General features: G+C 50.9%; 3 protein-coding genes and 1 pseudogene across 3 annotated transcripts; all 4 read left to right on the plus strand.

The window, feature by feature from the left end:
• The first annotated feature begins 679 nt into the window (after window positions 1–679).
• Window positions 680–1,615, plus strand: LOC143840533 (olfactory receptor 51E2-like). The gene has a single exon (XM_077344144.1). It carries the CDS (start codon window positions 680–682, stop codon window positions 1,613–1,615), a length of 936 nt encoding a protein of 311 aa, XP_077200259.1.
• Window positions 1,616–8,672: 7,057 nt separating this feature from the next.
• LOC143840581 (olfactory receptor 52K1-like) lies at window positions 8,673–9,632 on the plus strand. The gene has a single exon (XM_077344198.1). The coding sequence runs from the start codon at window positions 8,673–8,675 to the stop codon at window positions 9,630–9,632; it is 960 nt and encodes a 319-aa protein (XP_077200313.1).
• A 5,932-nt stretch (window positions 9,633–15,564) lies between these two features.
• Window positions 15,565–18,484, plus strand: LOC143840582 (olfactory receptor 52K1-like; annotated as a pseudogene).
• A 4,610-nt stretch (window positions 18,485–23,094) lies between these two features.
• Window positions 23,095–24,059, plus strand: LOC143839281 (olfactory receptor 52K1-like). The gene has a single exon (XM_077341072.1). It carries the CDS (start codon window positions 23,100–23,102, stop codon window positions 24,057–24,059), a length of 960 nt encoding a protein of 319 aa, XP_077197187.1. The 5' UTR covers window positions 23,095–23,099.

The raw sequence follows: 24,059 nt of genomic DNA on the forward strand, positions 1-24,059 counted from the left end.
GGAGCTCCCCACCTCCTGAGGCAGCCCCTTCCACGGCTGAACTAGACTCCTAGAATCCTAGAGTGGGAAGGGGCCATGCAGGCCATCTAGTCCCACCCCTGCTCAGTGCAGGGTCAGCCTCCAGCACCCAGGAGAAGGATCTGTCCAGCCACTGCTTGAAGACGGCCAGTGAGGGGGAGCTCCCCACCTCCTGAGGCAGCCCATTCCACTGCTGTACTAGACTCCTAGAATCCTAGAGGGGGAAGGGGCCATGCAGGCCATCTAGTCCCACCCCCTGCTCAATGCAGGATCAGCCTCCAGCATCCAGGAGAAGGATCTGTCCAGCCGCTGCTTGAAGACGGCCAGTGAGGGGGAGCTCCCCACCTCCTTAGGCAGCCCCTTCCACTGCTGAAGTAGACTCCTAGAATCCTAGAGTGGGAAGGGGCCATGCAGGCCATCCAGTCCCACCCCCTGGGAAAGGGCCATCCACAGTTGAGGCTCTCCTGCAGGGAATAGAAGGGGAAACTGGACTGTCAGGGCCTGGGGCCAGAGAAGAGCTTCCATATCCCTTGTGCCTGAAGCCATATCATAGAATCATAGAGTTGGAAGGGGCCATACAGGCCATATGTTTCTTTGACATTCAGAATATGATTTCCCCTCTCCTTGCAGCTCTGTAGAACACCCCATCCCGGACTGCAACATGACCCTCGCTAATGGAACCGTTGGCATCTCTTCCTTCATCATGGTGGGTCTGCCTGGCATGGAAGCTGCCCAGTTCTGGCTGGCCTTCCCCTTGTGTGCCCTGTATGTTGTGGCTGTTGTGGGCAACTGTGCTGTGATGTTTGTGGTGAAGACCGAGCCGGCCCTCCACGTCCCCATGTACTTCTTCCTCTGCATGCTGGCAGCAGTGGACTTGGTGCTCTCTGCATGCACCATGCCCAAGATCCTTGTCTTCTTCTGGTTTGGGGCCAGGGAGATTGGCTACGAAGCCTGCCTTCTCCAGATGTTCCTCATCCACTCCCTCTCAGGAACAGAGTCCACCATCCTCTTGGCCATGGCCGTGGATCGGTACGTGGCCATCTGCCACCCTCTGCAGCACGCTGCCATCCTCACCAACTCAGTGACGGCAAAGATTGGCATAGTGGCCGTCGCGAGGGGAATCGTCTTCTTCCTCCCGTTTCCTTTTCTCGTCTACCGCCTGCCCATTTGTGGCCCCAACACCCTCAGGCACTCCTACTGTGTCCAGCAGGACGTCATGCACCTGGCCTGTGGCGACCGACGGCCCAACATTATCTACGGGCTGACCGCCATCCTTGCGGTGATGGGCCTCGACTCCCTGCTCATCTTCCTGACCTACGTGAGGATCCTGAGCACCGTCCTGCAGCTGGCCTCTCGGCAGGAGCGCCTCAGGGCCTCGGGGACCTGCATGGCTCACGTGTGCGTGGTCCTGGCCTTCTACGTGCCCCTGGTCGGGCTCTCCGTGGTGCATCGCTTTGGGAGGGACCTGCCTCGGCTGGTTCACGTCACCATGGGCAACGTCTACCTGCTGGTGCCGCCCGTCCTCAACCCCCTTGTCTACGCAGCCAGGACCAAGGAGATCCGGAGGAGGGCCCTGAAGGCCATCAGGAGAGCCTGAAAGAGAGACGCTCACGGACCAGGTTCTGGCTTGTGAAGGCAGAAGTAAAAAAAAAAGGATTTTTGCAAGCAGAGACAAAACTAATGCAAAGCCTTTTATGACTTTGGCCCACTGTTTTAAACAAGAGGAGCAAAGATCTCGCAGAACATAGACCTGTCAAAAGGCACTTTGTAAGAAATAATCTCTGACCTTATAAATTAGGAATAAAATACTAAAAGGACTGATAGAGGCATCTTGCAAGCGAGCCAGAATGGGAATAGATTACAACTTGGGCTAGCTAATCCAGCATCCTCAAATATAACCACATCTTTGTTTTGGCAGATAAGACATCTTTAAAGAGAGAAGCCCAATATAACCTATGTTTCTGAACTGGTAAAATCTGGACCATACAAAAGGGACGTAGTGCTGTCATAGCCCCACACAGTTCTGGCCCTGCATACCAACGTTTCTTGGCTCCTGCACATTAGGAACTGCACCCCTCGCCTCCAATTGTGACCTACGTATGAGCAGTAGATTTGTGTTATCTGATAAAACAGAAAGCAAAATGCTTTTCTAAAAGTGCCAAATATTCAGAAATAAAGATAACTGATTTCACAGCCGTAAGCGTGGTTGGGGGGGGGGGGGAGTCAGAGATTCTAATTCAGACTCTGCCGTGGAAAATCACTGAGTAACTTTGTGCCCATCTCCTCAAAGACTAACAACTAGTGGCAGGGGAGGGGCTTTCTCCCGATATCTGCCCCAAATGTTGTTAGTCTAGAATGTGCTCCTGGACTCACGTATCCATTTTGTAAATGAGTCTTTTTCATTATTAAATTCTTTTGAAAGCTGTTTAGGGACCCATCCTGGTTTCCTTAGGTTCCTCCCACTTTTCCTTCTCAAGGGAACGGCCTGTGATTGTGTCTTCACTCTTTCACTTTTGAGAAACTCCCAACCTTCTTGGACTCCCGTTTCCTTAAGGTTTTCTGACCACGAGATTCTGCCCAACAGAACGTTGTTAGAATTTGCTCCCGAAGTCCAGCCTGTATGAATAATTCTTTAAACATAAAATATTAAAAACCTATCCCTATTAAGATTTACCCACCTTCAAGGATGGTAGGATACATGGACGGTGAAGACACGGCCGAAGTGCATCAGCTGCCTGGTGGACCACAGTCCCCCAAACGCCCTCGGGAAAAGAGCACGCTTGCCTGCCCTGGGACGCCTCGGGGGGCCCCTCAAGGCACGCACCTCTTCAGGCCGCTGGTTCCACAGGATGGGCCACTACCGCGAAGGCACTTGCTGTTGTTCACACACGGCACACAGTTCTCGGACAAGGGACCTTCAAGAAATGCCGAGAAGATCGGCGAAGATGGGCTGATCATGCCAGGAGGAGCAGACCCAGGGCACTTAGGGCTTCAGCTTCCATTTAGGGCTTCAGCTTTTCGGCCTTGGCCCCGACCTGGTGGAACGAGCTCCTGGAAGAGCTGAGGCCCTGATGGAGCTCTCACAGTGGTGCTCTTCCCCCAAGCATCTGATTGGCCCATTATGCACGGGCCAGAATGCCCACGCTGGCGGTGGCAGCGCTTCGGGGGAAATCCCTGATAATGCCCCATGGCACCGCCAGCACAGGCGCATCCCAGCCCAGGACTACGGAAGGCCCCGTTAAGGAAACGTGGGAACTCCCGCAGCTTCCTGGGTATACCGGGGGCCGGCAGGGGCTGAGGCGGGCTGGCGCTGTGCATAATCACCAGCACTGGCTCTTTCGGCCCTCCCAGCCCCGACCTGCGGTGTCCCTTCAGGGACACCACACGCCCCAGAGGGCTCCGTGGAGCCGCAGAGATGGCAGGGACGACCCCCTGCCCCCACCAGTGAGTGTGAAGGCCCCCCCCCACTGATCAGTCTGCACTGATGTAGACTTCAGAGAATGCACCAATTGGCTTTTTCTCCATGCTTGCAAACATGTATCCTAAATGAATCCTCTTGCTGCTTAGCTGTCTTTGTTGTGGTCTTGTAAATTTTACACTGCATGCTCCATAACAGGTTTTAAATTGTATTTACCTTTGTTGTGAACCACCCCAAGTCAGTTGGCTGGGAGGGACAGTATATAAGTCTAATGATGAATTAATTAACTAACAAATGTCTTAGAATCATAGAATCCTAGAGTTGGAAGGGACCTTCTGGGTCATCTAGTCCAGCCCCCTGCACCATGCAGGACACTCACAACTCTATAGCTGACAATGTCACCTGCCACCCCCTTGAGCCTTCACAGAATAAGCCTCTCCGTCAGACGGCTCTCCAGCCAATTTCCAAAGATGGAGAACCCACTGCCTCCCACAGAATCACAGAATCATAGAGTTGGAAGGGGCCATAAAGGCCAACCTTATCTCTTTTTTTTAGAAAGTGACTACCTTGCTGGATCAGGGGAATGCCGTGGACATGGTTTATCTGGATTTCAGTAAAGCTTTTGAATCATAGAATCATAGAGTTGGAAGGGGCCATACAGGCCATCTAGTCCAACCTCCTGCTCAACGCAGGATCAGCCCTAAGCATCCTAAAGCATCCAAGAAAAGTGTGTCTCCAACCTTTGCTTGAAGACTGCCAGTGAGGGGGAGCTCACCACCTCCTTAGGCAGCCTATTCCACTGCTGAACTACTTCCAAGGAAGCCTGTTCCACTGAGAAACCAGTCTAACTGTCAGGAACTTCTTCCAGAGGTTTAGACGGAATTTCTTTTGCATTAATTTCATCCCATTCGTTCTGGTCTGTCCCTCTGGGGAAAGAAAGAGCAACTCTGCTCCATCCTCTATATGGCAGCCTTTTAAATACTTGAAGATGGTTATCAGATGGGGTCTCAGTCGCCTCCTCTCCAGGCTAAACAGACCAAGCTCCCCCAACCTTTCTTCATATGTCTTGGTCTCCAAACCCCTCACCATCTTTGTTGCCCTCCTCTGGACATGCTCCAGTTTGTCTACATCCCTCTTCCACTGGGGTGCCCAAAACTGAACACAGGACTCCAAGTGAGGCCGAACCAGAGCAGAGTGAAGTGGTACCATCACTTCCCCTGATCTGGACACAATTCTCCGTTTGATAAAGGCCAAAAACCCATTTGCCTTCTTAGCCACTGAGTCACACTGCTGACTCCTGTTCAATGTGTGGTCTACTAAGACTCCTAGATCCTTTTCACACATGCTTCTGCCAAGACAAGTCTCCCCCATCTTATATTGGTGTATTTGGTTTTTCCTACCTAAATGCAGAACTTTACATTTGTCCCTATTGAACTTCATTTTATTCAGTTTAGCCCACTTCTCGAGCCTATCAAGATCATCCTGCAATTAATTAATTAATATGCAGGTCAGAACATGGGCTGGATTTGAACCAGGGTTTTCCCATTTCACAGCTTGGTTCCTTAGCCATGAATAGAGCACTCAAAGACCACTCAGGATGCAAGGAGTTAATTCTTGCTGCCCTGAGGAAACAGGGCAGGATCACACCAGTGGAAGAGCCACATCCCCTGGGGAGGAGGGAGGGGGAAGGAGGCAGTGCTATAAATCATTGGGTTGCTGCAGAGGATGAAAAAGAGAGAGTGAAGCAGGTGAAAACTGGCAGTGGAGAAGACCTCTGAGCACGTCTCTTCTCAAGATCCTGGTGAGTCCTCAGGAGCCCTGGCCGACGAGGTCCCGGACCCAACTGGGCTTCCCTGCACAGCCACTGAGGGCAATCCCAGTTTTAAAAATCAGGGAGAGGCAAAACCCTCTCGGATTGCCACTCCTGGGGGGGGGGCTTGCTGCTTGTCCCGCCCCAAGACATCTTCCCACGCAGAAACAGTATTAGGGGAATTATCCCTGGGGGGAGGGGGGCATTTTGTGCAAATGGAGCAGCCAAATCCAATAAATTATTACCATTAAGACTTTTTTGTGTGCGAAAATGCACGGCGGGGGTGGGGGTGGGGAGGTAGGAGCGCTGCATCCCCCTGCAGTGGAGTTCTGAGCCCATTGGGGCTCTCCTATAAGCAGCTGTTTAGGGGCTGTGGGGAAGCTGAGTGGGGCCTGGGGAGCAGACCCCAAAGCGGAGTCCGGCCCTTAGCTGGAAGTGAGAGTCCAGAAGCAGACCGTCTCCATCAGCCAGGGCTGGGCAAGCAGTTCCCCAGAGAGCGGCTTCTGTCTGGGCCCACCGACTGACCTGGCTGCCACCAGTGAGACACCTCTCTGAGGTTTGGGGCAATGCGCTGAACTACAAGATGAAATCGAACATGGAGGAAGAGGCCCTGAGAATCACACCCACCGGAGGCAAAGGAATGCTTCCCTCCCTGCCTGCCCTGCTTGCTGTGTAGGGCCAGCTGAAGTCCAAGTGTCAAGAGGAGTGGAGAGCTGGGTTCGATTCCCCACTCCTCCCCACGCAGCCAGGTGGGCGACCTTGGGCCAGTCACAGTCCACTCAGAACTCTCTCAGCCGCATCTGTCGTGAGGAGAGGAAGGGAAAGGTGATGATAAGTCATTTTGAGACCCCTTAGGGCAGAGAAATTGTGGCAAGTTCTTAAAGAGATGGGAAGACCAGAGCATCTTATTTGTCTCCTGAGAAACCTATATGCAGGTCAAGAAGCAACAGTGAGAACTGGGCATGGAATCACTGATTGGTTCAAAATTGAGAAAGGAGTTCGGCAAGGCTGTAGACTGTCGCCTTGCCTATTTAACTTGTACGCGGAGCACATCATGAGAAAGGCGGGATTAGAGGAGTCACAAATTGGGATCAAGATTGCAGGGAGAAATATCAACAACCTCAGATATGCAGATGATACCACTCTAATGGCAGAAAGTGAAGAGGAACTAAAGAGCATGTTGATGCGGGTAAAGGAGGAGAGTGCAAAAGTTGGCTTGAAACTCAACATCAAGAAAACAAAGATCATGGGATCCAGCCCTCTCAATTCCTGGCAACTCAATTCCTGGCAAATAGATGGGGAAGAAATGGAGATAGTGACAGATTTTATTTTCCTGGGCTCCAAGATCACTGCAGATGGGGACTGCAGCAAAGAAATTAAAAGACGTTTGCTCCTGGGGAGGAAAGATGTGGCAAATCTAGACAGCATCCTAAAAAGCAGAGACATCACCCCGCCAACAAAAGTGCGTTTAGTCAAGGCTATGGTATTCCCAGTTACAATGTATGGCTGTGAAAGTTGGACCCTAAGGAAGGCCGAGCTTCAAAGAATTGAGGCTTTTGAACTCTGGTGCTGGAGAAGACTCTTGCGAGTCCCTTGGACTGCAAGGCGAACAAACCGGTCAGTCCTGGAGGAGATCAGCCCTGCCTGCTCCTTAGAAGGCCAGATCCTGAAGATGAAACTCAAATACTTTGGCCACCTCATGAGAAGGAAGGACTCCCTGGAGAAGAGCCTAATGCTGGGAGCAATCGAGGGCAAAAGAAGAAGGGGACGACAGAGAATGAGGTGGCTGGATGGAGTCACTGAAGCAGTAGGTGCAAACTTAAATGGACTCCGGGGAATGGTAGAGGACAGGAAGGCCTGGAGGATCGTTGTCCATGGGGTCGCGATGGGTCGGACACAACTTCGCACCTAACGACAACAAGGTCAGAGAAAACTGGAGCATTATGTGGGTGGGAGGGCAGGAAGGAATGTGCCAGTGTTCCACTCCCAGGCTCCTTTTTTGCATGCCCAGGGTAATGCTGATTGCCACTTGGGCTCAGGAAGTAGAAGTAGAATGGTTAGGCTGATCCTGCGCTAAGCAGGGGATGGGACTAGACAGCCTCCATGGCTCCCTCCCACTCTAGGATTCTAGGAGTCCAGTTCAGCAGTGGAATGGGCTACCTAAGGAGGTGGGGAGCTCCCCCTCACTGGCCGTCTTCAAGCAGCGGCTGGACAGACCCTTCTCCTGGATGCTTGAGGCTGATCCTACCTTGAGCAGGGGGTGGGACTAGATGGCCTGCATGGCCCCTTCCCACTCTATGATTCTATGATTCTATGATTCTATGATTCTATGATTCTATGATTCTATGATTCTATGATTCTATGATTCTATGATTCTATGATTCTATGATTCTATGCTTGAGGCTGATCCTGCCTTGAGCAGGGGGTGGGACTAGATGGCCTGCATGGCCCCTTCCAACTCTATGATTCTATGATTCTATGATTCTATGATTCTATGATTCTATGATTCTATGATTCTATGATTCTATGATTCTATGATTCTATGATTCTATGCTTGAGGCTGATCCTGCCTTGAGCAGGGGGTGGGACTAGATGGCCTGCATGGCCCCTTCCAGCTCTATGATTCTATGATTCTATGATTCTATGATTCTATGATTCTATGATTCTATGATTCTATGATTCTATGATTCTATGATTCTATGATTCTATGCTTGAGGCTGATCCTGCCTTGAGCAGGGGGTGGGACTAGGTGGCCTGTATGGGCCCTGCCTACTCTAGGATTCTCTAAGTTGGTTGGGAACCAGGACTGACCCAAGTCACAGTCCTCTTAAAGGTCTTCTCACAGCCCCACCTACCTCGCAGGGTGCCTGTTATGGGGAGAGGAAGGGAAAGTTGATTGGAAGTTGCAGAGAAAAGTGGGGCATCAAAACCTTCTTTTCTTTTTTCTTCAAGATACCTGCTGTAGAGCAATAGGCCAGATTGTACCCTGTCGGATTCTGCAGTTCTGGGCTGGGCCAGTGTTCAGTTCTTGTGGCCCTTTCTTACATGCCCAGGCTAGTGCTCATTGCCACTTTCGACTCAGAAAGATGAAGAAGAACAAGAAGAAGGGTTAGTTTGGAAGCAGGAATGGTCCAAGGTCACCCAGAAGGCTTCATATGGATGAGGAATGGGGAATCAATCTCCAGATCTCCAGATCCAGGCGTCTCTAGAGGGTTAACCTCTACACACTTAACCCCTATACCACACTAGGTCTCCCGACCATCGTCTATTTGTTCTTAGTCTATTTGTGCTTTCTGCCAACAGATTTCTCCTGTGTAGTACAAAACGGACAGTGGACTCCACATCTGGTTATGGACTGCAATATCTGCATTTTTTAAGAGATAATATTACTTTTGGAAGGGAAGTCCATTTTCTCCTTCTCTCAAAATGGAGGCTCCCCATGGCTATAATGCCTCTGCTTCCAATGTTGACTCCACAGTATTCTTCTTGTCTGGTATCCCTGGCCTTGAAACCTTCCACGTGTGGATCTCCATCCCTTTCTGCTCCATGTTCACCATTGCCATTCTGGGCAACACCCTCCTCCTGTACGTGATCAAGACGGATGCCACCCTCCACAAACCCATGTTTTCCTTCCTCTCCATGCTAGCGTCTATTGATCTGGTGTTGTCCCTCACCACCATGCCCAAGACCCTCTGCATCTTCTGGTTCAGGGCCAGGGAGATCAGCTTGGATGCCTGCCTCGTCCAGATGTTCTTCCTCCACACTTTTGCCATCATGGAATCTGCCGTGCTTTTAGCCATGGCCTTTGACCGGTATGTTGCCATCTGCCAACCCCTGAGGTACAACACCATCCTCACCCATTCGTTGATAGTAAAAGTTGGGCTGATGGCTTTAGCAAGAGGTGTTCTCCTAATGTCTCCTTTGCCCTTCCTGCTTCGGTGGCTGCCCTACTGTGGCTCCCACATCATCTCCCACTGCTTTTGTGAGCACATGGCCCTGGTGAGGCTGGCCTGTTGCAACATGCGATTCAACAACATCTATGGGATCATTGTGGCTTTCTTGGTGGTGTTCCTGGACCTGACTTTTATTAGTCTGTCCTATGCCAAGATTCTGAGAACCGTGTTCAGTTTGGCTTCGAAGGAGGAGCAGCTGAAAGCCTTTGGCACCTGCATCTCGCACCTGTGCGCCATCTTGGTTTTCTATACTCCAGTCATTCTCTCATCAATAATACATAGATTTGGTCACCATATTGCTCCCCACATACACATCCTCCTTACAAATTTCTACGTTCTCTTCCCACCCATGATGAACCCCATCATCTATGGGGTGAAAACCAAGCAAATTCAAGACAGAGTCCTCCACCTCTTCCACCGGAAAAGCTTCTGAAGGGAAAGAATGCCTGACAAAGCCTCCCTAGAACTATCATTGTATCACAGAAGGCTCCTTGCCCATGGCTTCTGCCTTTAGTGAACAGTCCACAATTCTTGCAATGATGACTTCTACCTTCACAGATGGAACAGATCCTTTATGACTTTTGCCAGAGGGTAGCCCCCATTGTGACAGGCGCAGTATTTGTAATTTAATGTTAGAACTACAGATTTTCAAACATCCCAATTTGAACCATAAAACAAGGGTTAAAATGTCATTAATTATGTGACTAAGAGTGGTCTATAGAAGAAGAAGAAGAAGAAGAATAGAATCAGAGTTGGAAGGGGCCATACAGGCCATCTAGTCCAACCCCCTGCTCAACGCAGGATCAGCCCTAAGCATCCTAAAGCATGCAAGAAAAGTGTGTATCCAACCTTTGCTTGAAGACTGCCAGTGAGGGGGAGCTCACCACCTCCTTAGGCAGCCTATTCCACTGCTGAACTAGAATCACAGAATCCTAGAGTTGGAAGGGGCCATAGAGGCCATCTAGTCCAACCCCCTGCTCAACGCAGGATCAGCCCTAAGCATCCTAAAGCATGCAAGAAAAGTGTGTATCCAACCTTTGCTTGAAGACTGCCAGTGAGGGGGAGCTCCCCACCTCCTTAGGCAGCCTATTCCACTGCTGAACTACTCTGACTGTGAAAAGATTTTTCCTGATATCTAGCCTATATTGTTGGTTCTTTATGGTATCACTTGTCCTTGCTATAAATTATACATAGGAATGTCATCAACACCATTAAAGTTCCATGTGATGGCACATTTATCCAGCAACCAGTACAAGAAAGAAAATATTAGAAGCACCTCTCACTGAACACTGGATTTAAAACAATTATAATTACAATGATTAAGATTGTTTTGGCTTAGAAACAGTTTTAAAGAAGGGTTTCCAGGGATTAGACATCCATAGGAAATTATTGCAAGGAGGAGCTTATTACATTTTCCAGTATAAATCAATGTTTCCTGAAGGTTTGGATACTGCCTGGAATTTAACTTGCTTTTTATAACTTTGTGAATGATCAGGTTCTCTTTAACTGTTGCTTTAAGAATATTGGTAAGAAACTCGTGTTTGAATGCATTAAAAAATTCGTTACCCAGGAATAGAAAGAACACAAATTGCTATTGAGTGCTTCCCCTTTTTAACTATAAGAGCCGATGGCCACTTTGATATTTGAAGACTAATGAATAACGTATGATATGGTGATTCTTTAGTTTTCATAAAAATAATATAATAAACAGAGTATAAGTGAATTATACATAAAAGTGTGTTTGTTTCCTACTGCAGCTGTAACAATACACTCCAGAGAAACTTCTAGAAAATAAGAATAAACTCTTATTATGGTAGTCTTTTATTATTTTCTTGGCAAACATAATGATTTAATTATCTCTCCAAAAGAATAAAAACCAAAAATTGAAAGGAAGACTCACAGCCTACCTGATTGGCCGCCTGTAGGTGTAAGTACCCAATAGTGAACTTCCACTGTCCCGTGGATGGCCAATGGCGACTTTGCCCCATCCGGAGGGACGGACCAGAACTAATGGGATGAAATTAATTCAAAAGAAATTCCGTCTAAACCTCCGGAAGAAGTTCCTGACAGTCAGAGCGGTTCCTCAGTGGAACAGGCTTTCTCGGGAGGTGGTGGGTTCTCCATCTTTGGAGATTTTTACACAGAGGCCGGTTAGCCATCTGATGGGGAGGCTGATTCTGTGAAGGGTCAAGGGGATGGCAGGTGACAGTGGGTGCATGATAGGGTTTTGAGTGTCATGCATAGTGTAGGGGGTTGGACTAGATGACCCCTGAAGTCCCTTCCAACCCTGTGATTCTATGATTCTACCCGTGGCTCCCTCCCTCTCCTCTGTCTTCAACCTGGAGGAAGATCCAGCCCACTCTGCTGTCCCACCTCAAAAAGGGCAGCTGGGAGGGAAGCAGGACTGGGCCACAGGCCAGTCCCAGGGAGTCCAGGGCAAGCTCTATGGATTCCTGCCGGTCCAAGATCCTGGGCGTAGGGTGAGCGTGGGAGGACTGGGAAAGGCCTGAGAGGACCCAGGGAAGTCTCTTCACGTTTCTTTGCATGCTTTCTGGAGGGAGGCACCATGGAAGGCCAGGAAATTGCTACCTGCAACCCCAATGGGGCTGTGTCCATCTTCTATGGCCAGAAAGTTTTAGGGGGGAGAGTTGCCAGTTCTGGCCTGGAAAATACTTGGAGGCTTTGGTGGTGAGCCTGGGAATGGGCAAGATTTTGGGTAGGAAGGGACCTCAGCAGAGTATGATCCTGTGGGGTTGCCCCTCCAGAGTACTCGATTTCATCACCTGAGGATCCCCAGGTCTCTTCTGGAGGCTGGCATCTGAGCATCTACTGCCATCCAGTCCCCCTCAAGGCAGTCATCTTCTCCATGGCCACTCATCTCTGTTACCTGGAGCTCAGCTGTAGTTCTGGCAGCTCTCCACATCCCACCTGGAGCTTGGCTTCTCCGGGTTTAATGCTATGTAATCCCCCACTCCCAGGGAGCTATTTCCTCCAAGAGAAATGGTCTCTTTAGGCTGGAGGCGACCTATAATTGCAGGGAATCTCCAGGTCCCTCCTGGAGACTGGCATCCCTGAACCTCAGTGGGGTCTAAGGCCATAGGGTCCCTCCTCCCTTTTCGCTAGGGGAACTGAGCTGTATAGTCTGCAGATGAACTCCCATTCTTGGAGATCTCCAGGCCCCACCTGGAGGTTGGGAACCTCTGGGCTGGAAATGTTCTTTGAGGTTTGGAGGTGGGGCCCATGCCTCACAGCTCCCCCCCCCTCCAAAGCAGTCCTTTAACCAGGAGAACTGATCTTTGTTGCCTGTAGATGAGCTGACCTTGCAGCGTCCCCCCTCCTGAGCAGCCGTTTCCCCCTGGGGAGCTGATCTCTTTAGTCTGCAGATGGACTCCAGTTCTGGGCTCCACCTGGTGGTTGGCGATGCCTGAATTGTTTATATTTTTAATGTATTTATGTGGCAATTCACAACGAGCTCTACAGGACCATTGCAATAAAAATCGATAAAACCCATAAAACCATATCAACAACCCACATCAACAATAATGGCGGAATACCTAACTATTTCCTTCCTCCTACCCACCCCTGGACGATGACAACAAGCCACAGAAGTCCACAGGGGTCTACCATCAGCCTCAGGAAAACATGGCCATGCCCAGGTGACCACGGCACGTGCCTCCCAGGCCCATACAGGGGCCCGTACAGGGAGGGACCAGATCTTCCTAGCCCAGCCTGAATGAAGTGCCTGGCGGAAGAGCTGCATCTTGCAGGCCTTGTGGAACTGTAATAGCTCCATCCGGGCCCTCAGCTCTTCCAGGAGCTCCTTCCACCAGGTTGGGGTCAGGCCTGAAAAAGCCCTGGCCCTGGTCGAGGCCAGGCAACGTTCCCGGGGGCCAGGGACCACCAGCAGATTTCTACCTGCCGAGCACAGATAAGCAATGTTCCTTGCGGTTCAGAGGGGGGACCTCAAGACGGTGCCGTCCTCGGTCCTCTCTCCAAAGCAGCCATCTCCTCCTGCAGATGCTCAGATGCTGATCTTTGGCATCTGGAGAGGAGTACTTTGAGATGGCACACAAGCTTGTGGGTGTGAAGTTCCCTTAGCGAGACCTGCAGGGCTTCCCCCCACCCGCCCTGCCTCCATGGAGTGGCAGAGTCCGCTCCGGCCTGAGGGCCTGCCGCTGCAGTGGACATGATGTTGTCCGTCTTCTCTGACCAACCAGCCATGGAGAGCCTCCATCTTGAGAGAAGGAGAAAACCTTCCAAAAATGACATTATCTCTTACAAAATGCAGATGTTGTATTCCATAACCACATGTGGAGTCCACCACCCTTTCAACATCACAGGGGAGAAATCTATTGTTCTTCTTTTTTTTTCTCCTACTGGTTCAGACCCGACTCTGTCCCAATCTGCACTCCCTCCTCAGCAGGAGCCAAACAAGCCCCTCTTGGACTCAGAGAAGGCCTTGCAGGGGGCCACAAAGAGAGAAGAAGCCCCTGCCGGGGCCCACAAAAAGAGGAGAAGGCTTTGCAGGCAAGAAGAGAAGAAGGCCTTGCAGGGGGCCCCAGGAGAAGGAGCAAGTGAGAGAGGGGTGTGGGCTCAGCAGCATCTTCCCTGGTTCCTCTCATTCCTTCTCTGTCTCCAGACTGCCCTCCTGAGGGCTGCCCTTTCTGGATTGTAAGGGGCTGGGCAGAAGGGATGGTGTCCATCCTTGGTTGGCTCCTGTGGCCCTTTCTTGCATGCCAGGGAGATGCTTTGGGATTGGGAGGGGAATTTCTTCCTGGCCAGAGTGGCCAGGGATTCTGGGGATTTGGGGGCGCATCATTTGGGCATGAAATAGGGGTCCCTGTGGGTGGGTGGCTGGCTGGGCAGGTAGTTGTGCCCAGCCAGCCACCCACCCACAGGTAGTTGTGAGTGTCCCATATTGTGCAGGGGGTGGGACTAGATGACAGCCAGGACCGGCTGGACGCAGGGCCTTCCCATTTTACAGCTTTGCTCCTTAGCCATAAGTGGAGCAGCCAAACACAAGGAGTTAATTCTTGCTGCCCTGAGGAAACATGGCAAGGTATCACCAGTGGAATAGCCCAGTCCTCTGGGGAGGGGGCAGGGGGGAAGGAGGTGGTGCTATAAATCATGGGGCTGCTGCAGAGGATGACAAAGGGCCAGTGAAGTAGGCGGATGCCCAGCAGTGGAGAAGATCTCGGAGCGGATCCCGGTGAGTTCGAAGGAGCCAGCTTGGGTCCTCTGCTACCCCACAGCCCTGCAGGGAATCAAGGAGAGACCAAACTCTCTCAGCTGTTCTCCCTTCACAGAATCAGCACGGGGGGGGGTGAGTTTTCTCCCCCCTTTTGCTGCTCTTGGAGGTCCATTTGGTGCTCCAGTAAATTATTCCCATCAGGGCGTTTTCTTTGTGGGGAACCGGAATTGGGTCTGGGGCACTGGGACCCACTTCATGAACGCCTGAGAAGTGGAGCTTGGCCCTCAGCCGCATTGGTCAAGTGGGCGTGATGGAACTGAGGAGAGGCAGTTCACTCTTAGGAGAAGGAGACTCTAATCTGGAGAGCCAGCTTGGGTTCCCCACTCCTCCTCCTCCTCCTCCTCCTCCTCCTCCACCTGAAGCATGCTGTGTGACCCGGGGCTCACCCTCAAGGTCTCTACAGACAGCTTTTGCCACACTGGACCAAGGACCTCTGCCCTCTTCAGAGCCACCTCCCTCCTTACCGGATGGGGAATCTTCTTCTCTCTCTAGGACAGGGGTAGTCAACCTGTGGTCCTCCAGATGTTCATGGACTACAATTTCCATGAGCCCCTGTCAGCGTTTGCTGGCAGGGGCTCATGGGAATTGTAGTCCATGCACATCTGGAGGACCCCAGGTTGACTACTCCTGCTTTAGGAGATCTATCCCCTTTCTGTGGCCAGGAGTCTCCCTCTACTTCCAAAGGTTCCTTGCCAATTTCTCTCTCTCCCCCCCCCCACCCCCAATTCTCCTGTCTGTGTCGAGCTGTTCTCAAGTTAAGACTGAAATCAGACCCTCTTCAGTCAAGGCATAAGACAGCCAGTCTCCTCCACAGGAGCTTTCCAGTCCTTCTCCTCCCACCTGATGCTAACGGATCAGATTGTTTGGAGCAGCCTGTCAGTCAAAGCTGTCTGCCTTGGTGAAGAATTAACCCTCCACAGTCCTTCAGTTGTTTGTACCGCACTTCTGGGCTTTTAAAATGGGCAGTCATAGAATCATAGAATCCTCGAGTTGGAAGGGGCCATACAGGCCATCTAGTCCTGCTCAATGCAGGATCAGCCCAGAGCATCCTAAAGCATCCAAGAACATAGAATCATAGAACCATCGTGTTGGAAGGGACCCCCAGGGTCATCCTATGCCCTGAACAATGCGGGACACTCACAACTACCTGCCCACCCACAAGGACCCCAGTTTCTGCCCAGCCCCTTACAATCCAGAAAGGGCAGCCCTCAGGGGGGCAGTCTGGAGACAGAGAAGGAGTGAGAGGAACCAGGGAAGATGCTGCTGAGCCCACACCCCTCTCTCACTTGCTCCTCCTGCGGTCCCCTGCAAGGCCTTCTTCTCTTCTTGCCTGCAAAGCCTTCTCCTCTTTTAGTGGCCCCCGGCAGGGGCTTCTTCTTTCTTTGTGCCCCCCTGCAAAGCCTTTCCCTCCTTCTTCTCTCTTTGTGGCCCCCTGCAAAGCCTTCTTCTCTTCTTGCCTGCAAAGCCTTCTTCTCTTTTTGTGGCCCCCGGCAGGGGCTTCTTCTCTCTTTGTGCCCCCCTGCAAAGCCTTCCCCTCCTTCTTCTCTCTTTGTGCCCCCCTGCAAAGCCTTTCCCTCCTTCTTCTCTCTTTGTGGCCCCCTGCAAAGCCTTCTTCTCTTCTTGCCTGCAAAGCCTTCTTCTCTTTTTGTGGCCCCCGGCAGGGGCTTCTTCTCTCTTTGTGCCCCCCTGCAAAGCCTTCCCCTCCTTCTTCTCTCTTTGTGCCCCCCTGCAAAGCCTTTCCCTCCTTCTTCTCTCTTTGTGGCCCCCTGCAAGGCATTCTTCTCTTCTTGCCTGCAAAGCCTTCTTCTCTTTTTGTGCCCCCCGGCAGGGGCTTCTTCTCTCTTTGTGCCCCCCTGCAAAGCCTTCCTCTCCTTCTTCTCTTCTTGCGGCCCCCAGCGAGGCTTTCTTCTCTTCTTGTATACGTCAGACATCGCTTATTCCTATAAGACAGGGCTTGTGTTGTTTTCTTCCTTGTGACAAACCACCTTTCCTTGCCTAGAGTAGCCTCCGCTTTCCTCTTGTCCTCAGAGGTGGGGTCTGATCCATTTCAGTGCATGCGCATGGTGCACCCAAAGGGTTTCCGTCACCTCTTGGGCTAATTGTGTTTTCCGTCTTGGGTTAGCGCTTGATGGTTCCATTTTGTATGATGGCGCTTTCACGGTTTTGGCAAAGCAGTGGAGGATCAGTTTGGGGCTGGTAGTCCATGAGCTGTGAGAGGAGGCAGAACATCCGTGGTCACGAGTGAGGTCCACTCAAAGCCCTCTGAGTCCAAGAGGGGCTTGTTTGGCCCCTGCTGAGGAGGGAGTGCAGAATGGGACAGAGTCGGGTCTGAGCCAGGAGGAGGAGGAGGAGGAGGAGGAGGAGGAGGAGGAGGAGGAGGAGGAGGAGGAGGAGAAGGAGGAGGAGGAGGAGGAGGAGGAGGAGGAGGAGGAGGAGGAGGAGGAGAAGGAGGAGGAGAAGGAGAAGGAGAAGGAGAAGGAGAAGGAGAAGGAGAAGGAGAAGGAGAAGGAGAAGGAGAAGGAGAAGGAGAAGGAGAAGGAGAAGAAGAAGAAGAAGAAGAAGAAGAAGAAGAAGAAGAAGAAGAAGAAGAAGAAGAAGAAGAAGAAGAAGAAGAAGAAGAAGAAGAAGAAGAAGAAGAAGAAGAAGAACCTGCTTCTCACTACCTGAAGGAGTCTCAAAGAGACGTAAAATTGCCCTCCCTTCCGCTCACCACAACACACCCCTTGTGGGACCAGTGGGGCTGGGAGAACTCTGAGAGATCTGGGACTGGCCCAAGGTCACCCAGTAGGCTTCATCCTGAGGAGGAGTGGGGAACCAAAGCTGGCTTGCCAGGTGAAAGATGACTGTTCTTAGCCCCTCCACCCCACTGGCTCCCCAGTCCTTAGTCTATTTGTGCTTTCTGCCAACAGATTTCTCCCCTTTCTGCCAACAGATGTTAAAAGGGAGGTGGACTCCACATGTGGTTATGGACTACAACATCTGCATTTTATAAGAGATAATGTTATTTTTGAAAGGTTTTCTTCTCTCGAGATGGAGGCTCTCCGTGGCTATAATGCCTCTGCTTCCAACGTTGACTCCACCGTGTTCTTCTTGTCTGGTGTTCCTGGTCTGGAAATCTTCCACGTGTGGATCTCCATTCCTTTCTGCTCTATGTTCACCATTGCCATTCTGGGCAACACCCTCCTCCTGTATGTGATCAAGACGGATGCCACCCTCCACAAACCCATGTTTTCCTTCCTCTCCATGCTAGCATCTATTGATCTGGTGTTGTCCCTCACCACCATGCCCAAGACCCTCTGCATCTTCTGGTTCAGGGCCAGGGAGATCAGCTTGGATGCCTGCCTCGTCCAGATGTTCTTCCTCCACACTTTTGTCATCATGGAATCCACTGTTCTTTTGGCCATGGCCTTTGACCGGTATGTTGCCATCTGCCAGCCCCTGAGGTACAACACCATCCTCACCCGTTCATTGATAGTGAAATTTGGGCTGATGACCTTGGCACGGGGTGTACTTCTGGTGTCTCCTTTGCCCTTCCTGCTTCGGTGGCTGCCCTACTGTGGCTCCCACATCATCTCCCACTGCTTTTGTGAGCACATGGCCCTGGTGAGGCTGGCCTGTTGCAGCACGCGATTCAACAACATCTATGGGATCATTGTGGCTCTCTTGGTGGTGTTTCTGGACCTGACTTTTATTGGTCTGTCCTATGCCAAGATCCTGAGAACCGTGTTCAGTCTGGCTTCAAAGGAGGAGCAGCTGAAAGCCTTTGGCACCTGCATCTCACACCTGTGCGCCATCTTGGTTTTCTATACTCCGGCCATTCTCTCATCAATAATACATAGATTTGGTCACCATATTGCTCCCCACATACACATCCTCCTTACAAATTCATACCTTCTCTTCCCACCCATGATGAACCCCATCATCTATGGGGTGAAAACCAAGCAAATTCGAGACAGAGTCCTCCACCTCTTCCACCGGAAAAGCTTCTGAAGGGAAAGAATGCCTGGCAAAGCCTCCCTAGAACTATCATTGTATCACAGAAGGCTCCTTGTCCACGGCCTCTGCCTTTAGTGAACAGTCCACAATTCTTGCAGTGATGTCTTCTACCTTCACAGATGGAACAGATCCTTTATGACTTTTGCCAGAAGGTAATCCCCATTGTGAAAGGTGTAGTATTTGTAATTTAATGTTAGAACTACAGATTTTCAAACATCCCAATTTGAGCCATAAAATAAGGGTTAAAATGTCATTAATTATGTGACTAAGAGTGGTCTATAGAAGAAGAAGAAGAAGAAGAATCATAGAATCCTAGAGTTGGAAGGGGCCATACAGGCCATCTAGTCCAACCCCCTGCTCAATGCAGGATCAGCCCTAAGCATCCTAAAGCATCCAAGAAAAGTGTGTATCCAACCTTTGCTTGAAGACTGCCAGTGAGGGGGAGCTCACCACCTCCTTAGGCAGCCTATTCCACTGCTGAACTACTCTGACTGTGAAAAATTGTTTCCTGATATCTAGCCTATATTGTTGGTTCTTTATGGTATCACTTGTCCTCACTATAAATTATATATAGGAATGTCAACAAAACCATTAAAGTTCCATGTGATGGCACATTTATCCAGCAGCCAGTACAAGAAAGAAAATGATAGAAGCACCTCTCACTGAACACTGAATTTAACACAATTATAATTACAATGATTAAGATTTTTTTGGCTTAGAAACAGTTTTAAAGAAGGGTTTCCAGAGATTAGACATCCATAGGAAATTATTGCAACGAGGAACTTATTACATTTTCCAATCTAAATCAATGTTTCCTGAAGGTTTGGATACTGCCTGGAATTTAACTTGCTTTTTATAACTTTGTGAATGATCAGGTTCTCTTTAACTGTTGCTTTAAGAATATTGGTAAGAAACTCGTGTTTGAATGCATTCAACAAGTCTGCAGAGAGCATTCGTTACCCAGGAATAGAAAGAGCACAAATTGCTTCCCCTTTTTAACTATAAGAGCCGATGGCCACTTTGATATGTGAAGACTAATGAATTCTTTCATTTTCATACAAATAATATAATAAACAGAATATAAGTGAATTATACATAAAAGTATGTTTGTTTCCTACTGCAGCTGTAACAATACACTCCAGAGAAACTTCTAGAAAATAAGAATAAACTCTCATTATGGAAGCCTTTTATTATTTTCTTGGCAAACATAATGATTTAATTATCTCTCCAAAAGAATAAAAACCAAAAATGGAAAGGAAGACTCACAGCCTACCTGATTGGCCGCCTGTAGGGGTAACTACCCAATAGTGAACTTCCACTGTCCAGTGGGTGGCCAATGGCGACTTTGCCCCATCCGGAGGGACGGACCAGAACTAATGGGATGAAATTAATTCAAAAGAAATTCCATCAAAACATCCGGAAGAAATTCCTGACAGTAAGAGCGGTTCCTCAGTGGAACAGGCTTCCTCAGGAGGTGGTGGGTTCCCCCTCTTTGGAGATTTCTAAAAAGAGGCTGGGTAGCCATCTGACAGAGAGGCTGATTCTGTGAAGGCTCAACGTGGTGGCAGGTGATAGTGGGTGAGTGAGAGGGTTGTGAGTGTCCTGCATAGTGCAGGGGGTTGGCCTAGATGACCCAGGAGGTCCCTTCCAACCCTGTGATTCTATGATTCTACCCATGGCTCCCTCCCTCTCCTCTGTCTTCAACCTGGAGGAAGATCCAGCCCACTCTGCTGTCCCACCTCAAAAAGGGCAGCTGGGAGGGAAGCAGGACTGGGCCACAGTCCAGTCCCAGGGAGTCCAGGGCAAGTTCTATGGATTCCTGCCTGTCCAAGATCCTGGGCGTAGGGTGAGCGTGGGAGGACTGGGAAAGGCCTAAGAGGGCCCAGGGCAATCTCTTCATGTTTCTTTGCATGCTTTCTGGAGGGAGGCACCATGGAAGGCCAGGAAATTGCTACCTACAACCTCAATGGGGCTGTGTCCATCTCCTATGGCCAGAAAATTTTAGGGGGGAGAGTTGCCAGTTCTGGATTGGAAAATCCTTGGAGGCTTTGGTGGTGAGCCTGGGAATGGGCAAGATTTTGAGTAGGAAGGGACCTCAGCAGAGTATGATCCTGTGGAGTTGCCCCTCCAGAGTACTCGATTTCATCACCTGAGGATCCCCAGGTCTCTCCTGGAGGCTGGCATCTGAGCATCTACTGCCATCCAGTCCCCCTCAAGGCAGTCATCTTCTCCATGGCCACTCATCTCTGTTACCTGGAGCTCAGCTGTAGTTCTGGCAGCTCTCCACATCCCACCTGGAGCCTGGCTTCTCCGGGTTTAATGCTATGTAATCCCCCACTCCCAGGGAGCTATTTCCTCCAAGGGGAATGGTCTCTTTAGGCTGGAGGCGACCTGTAATTGCAGGGAATCTCCAGGTCCCTCCTGGAGACTGGCATCCCTGAACCTCAGTGGGGTCCAAGGCCATAGGGTCCCTCCTCCCTTTTCACTAGGGGAACTGAGCTGTATAGTCTGCAGATGAACTCCCATTCTTGGAGATCTCCAGGCCCCACCTGGAGGTTGGGAGCCTCTGGGCTGGAAATGTTCCTTGAGTTTTGGAGGTGGGGCCCATGCCCCACAGCTCCCCCCCCCTCCAAAGTAGACCTTTAACCAGGAGAACTGATCTTTGTTGCCTGTAGATGAGCTGACATTGCAGCGCCCCCCCCCCCCCTCCTGAGCAGCCGTTTCCCCCTGGGGAGCTGATCTCTCTAGTCTGCAGATGGACTCCAGTTCTGGGCTCCACCCAGAGGAGAAGGCCCTGCAGGGGGCCACTAAAAGAGAAGAAGGCTTTGCAGGCAAGAAGAGAAGAATGCTTTGCAGAGGGACCCAGGAGAAGGAGCAAGTGAGAGAGGGGTGTGGGCTCAGCAGCATCTTCCCTGGTTCCTCTCATTCCTTCTCTGTCTCCAGACTGCCCTCCTGAGAGCTGCCCTCTCTGGATTGTAAGGGGCTGGGCAGAAGGGATTGTGTCCATGCTTGGTTGGCTCCTGTGGCCCTTTGTTGCATGCTAGGGAGATGCTTTGGGATTGGGAGGGGAATTTCTTCCTGGCCAGACTGGCCAGGGATTCTGGGGGTTTGGGGGGCGCATCATTTAGGCATGAAATAGGGGTCCCTGTGGGTGGGTGGGTGGGTGGGTGGCTGGGCAGGGGGTATTGTGCAGGGGGTGGGACTAGATGACAGCCAGGACCGGCTGGATGCAGGGTCTTCCCATTTTACAGCTTTGCTCCTTAGCCATAAGTGGAGCAGCCAAACACAAGGAGTTAATTCTTGCTGCCCTGAGGAAACATGGCAAGGTATCACCAGTGGAATAGCCCAGTCCTCTGGGGAGGGGGCAGGGGGCAAGGAGGCGGTGCTATAAATCATGGGGCTGCTGCAGAGGATGACAAAGGGCCAGTGAAGCAGGCGGATGCCCAGCAGTGGAGAAGATCTCGGAGCGGATCCCGGTGAGTTCGAAGGAGCCAGCTTGGGTCCTCTGCTGCCACACAGCCCTGCGGGGAATCAAGGAGAGACCAAACTCTCTCAGCTGTTCTCCCTTCACAGAATCAGCACGGGGGGGGGGGAGTTTTCTCCAGTAAATTATTCCCATCAGGGCGTTTTCTTTGTGGGGAAATGGATTGGGGCAGGATGGGGAAGGGACTCTTCATCCCCATGCAGTGATTTTGGCTTTTCTCTGTTTTTAAAAAGTGGTCCTGTCGCTGTTGTGTGACTGTGGGGAACCGGAATGGGGCCTTCTTGTCTTCTTGCCTGCAAAGCCTTCTTCTCTTTTAGTGGCCCCTGCAGGGGCTTCTTCTCTTCTAGTATACGTCAGACATCGCTTATTCCTATAAGACAGGGCTCGTGTTGTTTTCTTCCTTGTGACAAACCACCTTTCCTTGCCTAGAGTAGCCTCCACTTTCCTCTTGTCCTCAGAGGTGGGGTCTGATCCATTTCAGCGCATGCGCATGGTGCACCCAAAGGGTTTCCGTCACCTCTTGGGCTAATTGTGTTTTCCGTCTTGGGTTAGCGCTTGACGGTTCCATTTTGTATGATGGCGCTTACTCAGTTTTGGCAAAGCAGTGGAGGATCAGTTTGGGGCTGGTAGTCCATGAGCTGTGAGAGGAGGCAGAACATCCGTGGTCACGAGTGAGGTCCACTCAAAGCCCTCTGAGTCCGAGAGGGGCTTGTTTGGCCCCTGCTGAGGAGGGAGTGCAGAATGGGACAGAGTCGGGTCTGAGCCAGTAGGAGAAGAAGAAGAAGAACCTGCTTCTCACTACCTGAAGGAGTCTCAAAGAGACGTAAAATTGCCCTCCCTTCCGCTCACCACAACACACCCCTTGTGGGACCAGTGGGGCTGGGAGAACTCTGAGAGATCTGGGACTGGCCCAAGGTCACCCAGTAGGCTTCATCCTGAGGAGGAGTGGGGAACCAAAGCTGGCTTGCCAGGTGAAAGATCACTGTTCTTAGCCCCTCCACCCCACTGGCTCCCCAGTCCTTAGTCTATTTGAGCCTTCTGCCAACAGATTTCTCCCCTTTCTGCCAACAGATGTTAAAAGGGAGGTGGACTCCACATGCGGTTATGGACTACAACATCTGCATTTTATAAGAGATAATGTTATTTTTGAAAGGTTTTCTTCTCTCGAGATGGAGGCTCTCCGTGGCTATAATGCCTCTGCTTCCAACGTTGACTCCACCGTGTTCTTCTTGTCTGGTGTTCCTGGTCTGGAAATCTTCCACGTGTGGATCTCCATCCCTTTCTGCTCCATGTTCACCATTGCCATTCTGGGCAACACCCTCCTCCTGTATGTGATCAAGACGGATGCCACCCTCCACAAACCCATGTTTTCCTTCCTCTCCATGCTAGCGTCTATTGATCTGGTGTTGTCCCTCACCACCATGCCCAAGACCCTCTGCATCTTCTGGTTCAGGGCCAGGGAGATCAGCTTGGATGCCTGCCTTGTCCAGATGTTCTTCCTCCACACCTTTGTCATCATGGAATCCACTGTTCTTTTGGCCATGGCCTTTGACCGGTATGTTGCCATCTGCCAGCCCCTGAGGTACAACACCATCCTCACCCGTTCGTTGATAGTGAAATTTGGGCTGATGACCTTGGCACGGGGTGTACTTCTGGTGTCTCCTTTGCCCTTCCTGCTTCGGTGGCTGCCCTACTGTGGCTCCCACATCATCTCCCACTGCTTTTGTGAGCACATGGCCCTGGTGAGGCTGGCCTGTTGCAGCACGCGATTCAACAACATCTATGGGATCATTGTGGCTCTCTTGGTGGTGTTTCTGGACCTGACTTTTATTGGTCTGTCCTATGCCAAGATCCTGAGAACCGTGTTCAGTCTGGCTTCGAAGGAGGAGCAGCTGAAAGCCTTTGGGACCTGCATCTCGCACCTGTGCGCCATCTTGGTTTTCTATACTCCGGCCATTCTCTCATCAATAATACATAGATTTGGTCACCATATTGCTCCCCACATACACATCCTCCTTACAAATTCATACCTTCTCTTCCCACCCATGATGAACCCCATCATCTATGGGGTGAAAACCAAGCAAATTCGAGACAGAGTCCTCCACCTCTTCCACCGGAAAAGCTTCTGA

The sequence above is a fragment of the Paroedura picta genome, chromosome 6 (genome assembly GCF_049243985.1).
Source record: "Paroedura picta isolate Pp20150507F chromosome 6, Ppicta_v3.0, whole genome shotgun sequence".
NCBI lineage: Eukaryota > Metazoa > Chordata > Lepidosauria > Squamata > Gekkonidae > Paroedura > Paroedura picta.

What these genes read in the sequence shown, in the direction of transcription:
- LOC143840533 (XM_077344144.1), top strand. Translation starts at nt 680, where the DNA reads ATGACCCTCGCTAATGGAACCGTTGGCATCTCTTCCTTCATCATGGTG.
- LOC143840581 (XM_077344198.1), top strand. Translation starts at nt 8,673, where the DNA reads ATGGAGGCTCCCCATGGCTATAATGCCTCTGCTTCCAATGTTGACTCC.
- LOC143839281 (XM_077341072.1), top strand. Translation starts at nt 23,100, where the DNA reads ATGGAGGCTCTCCGTGGCTATAATGCCTCTGCTTCCAACGTTGACTCC.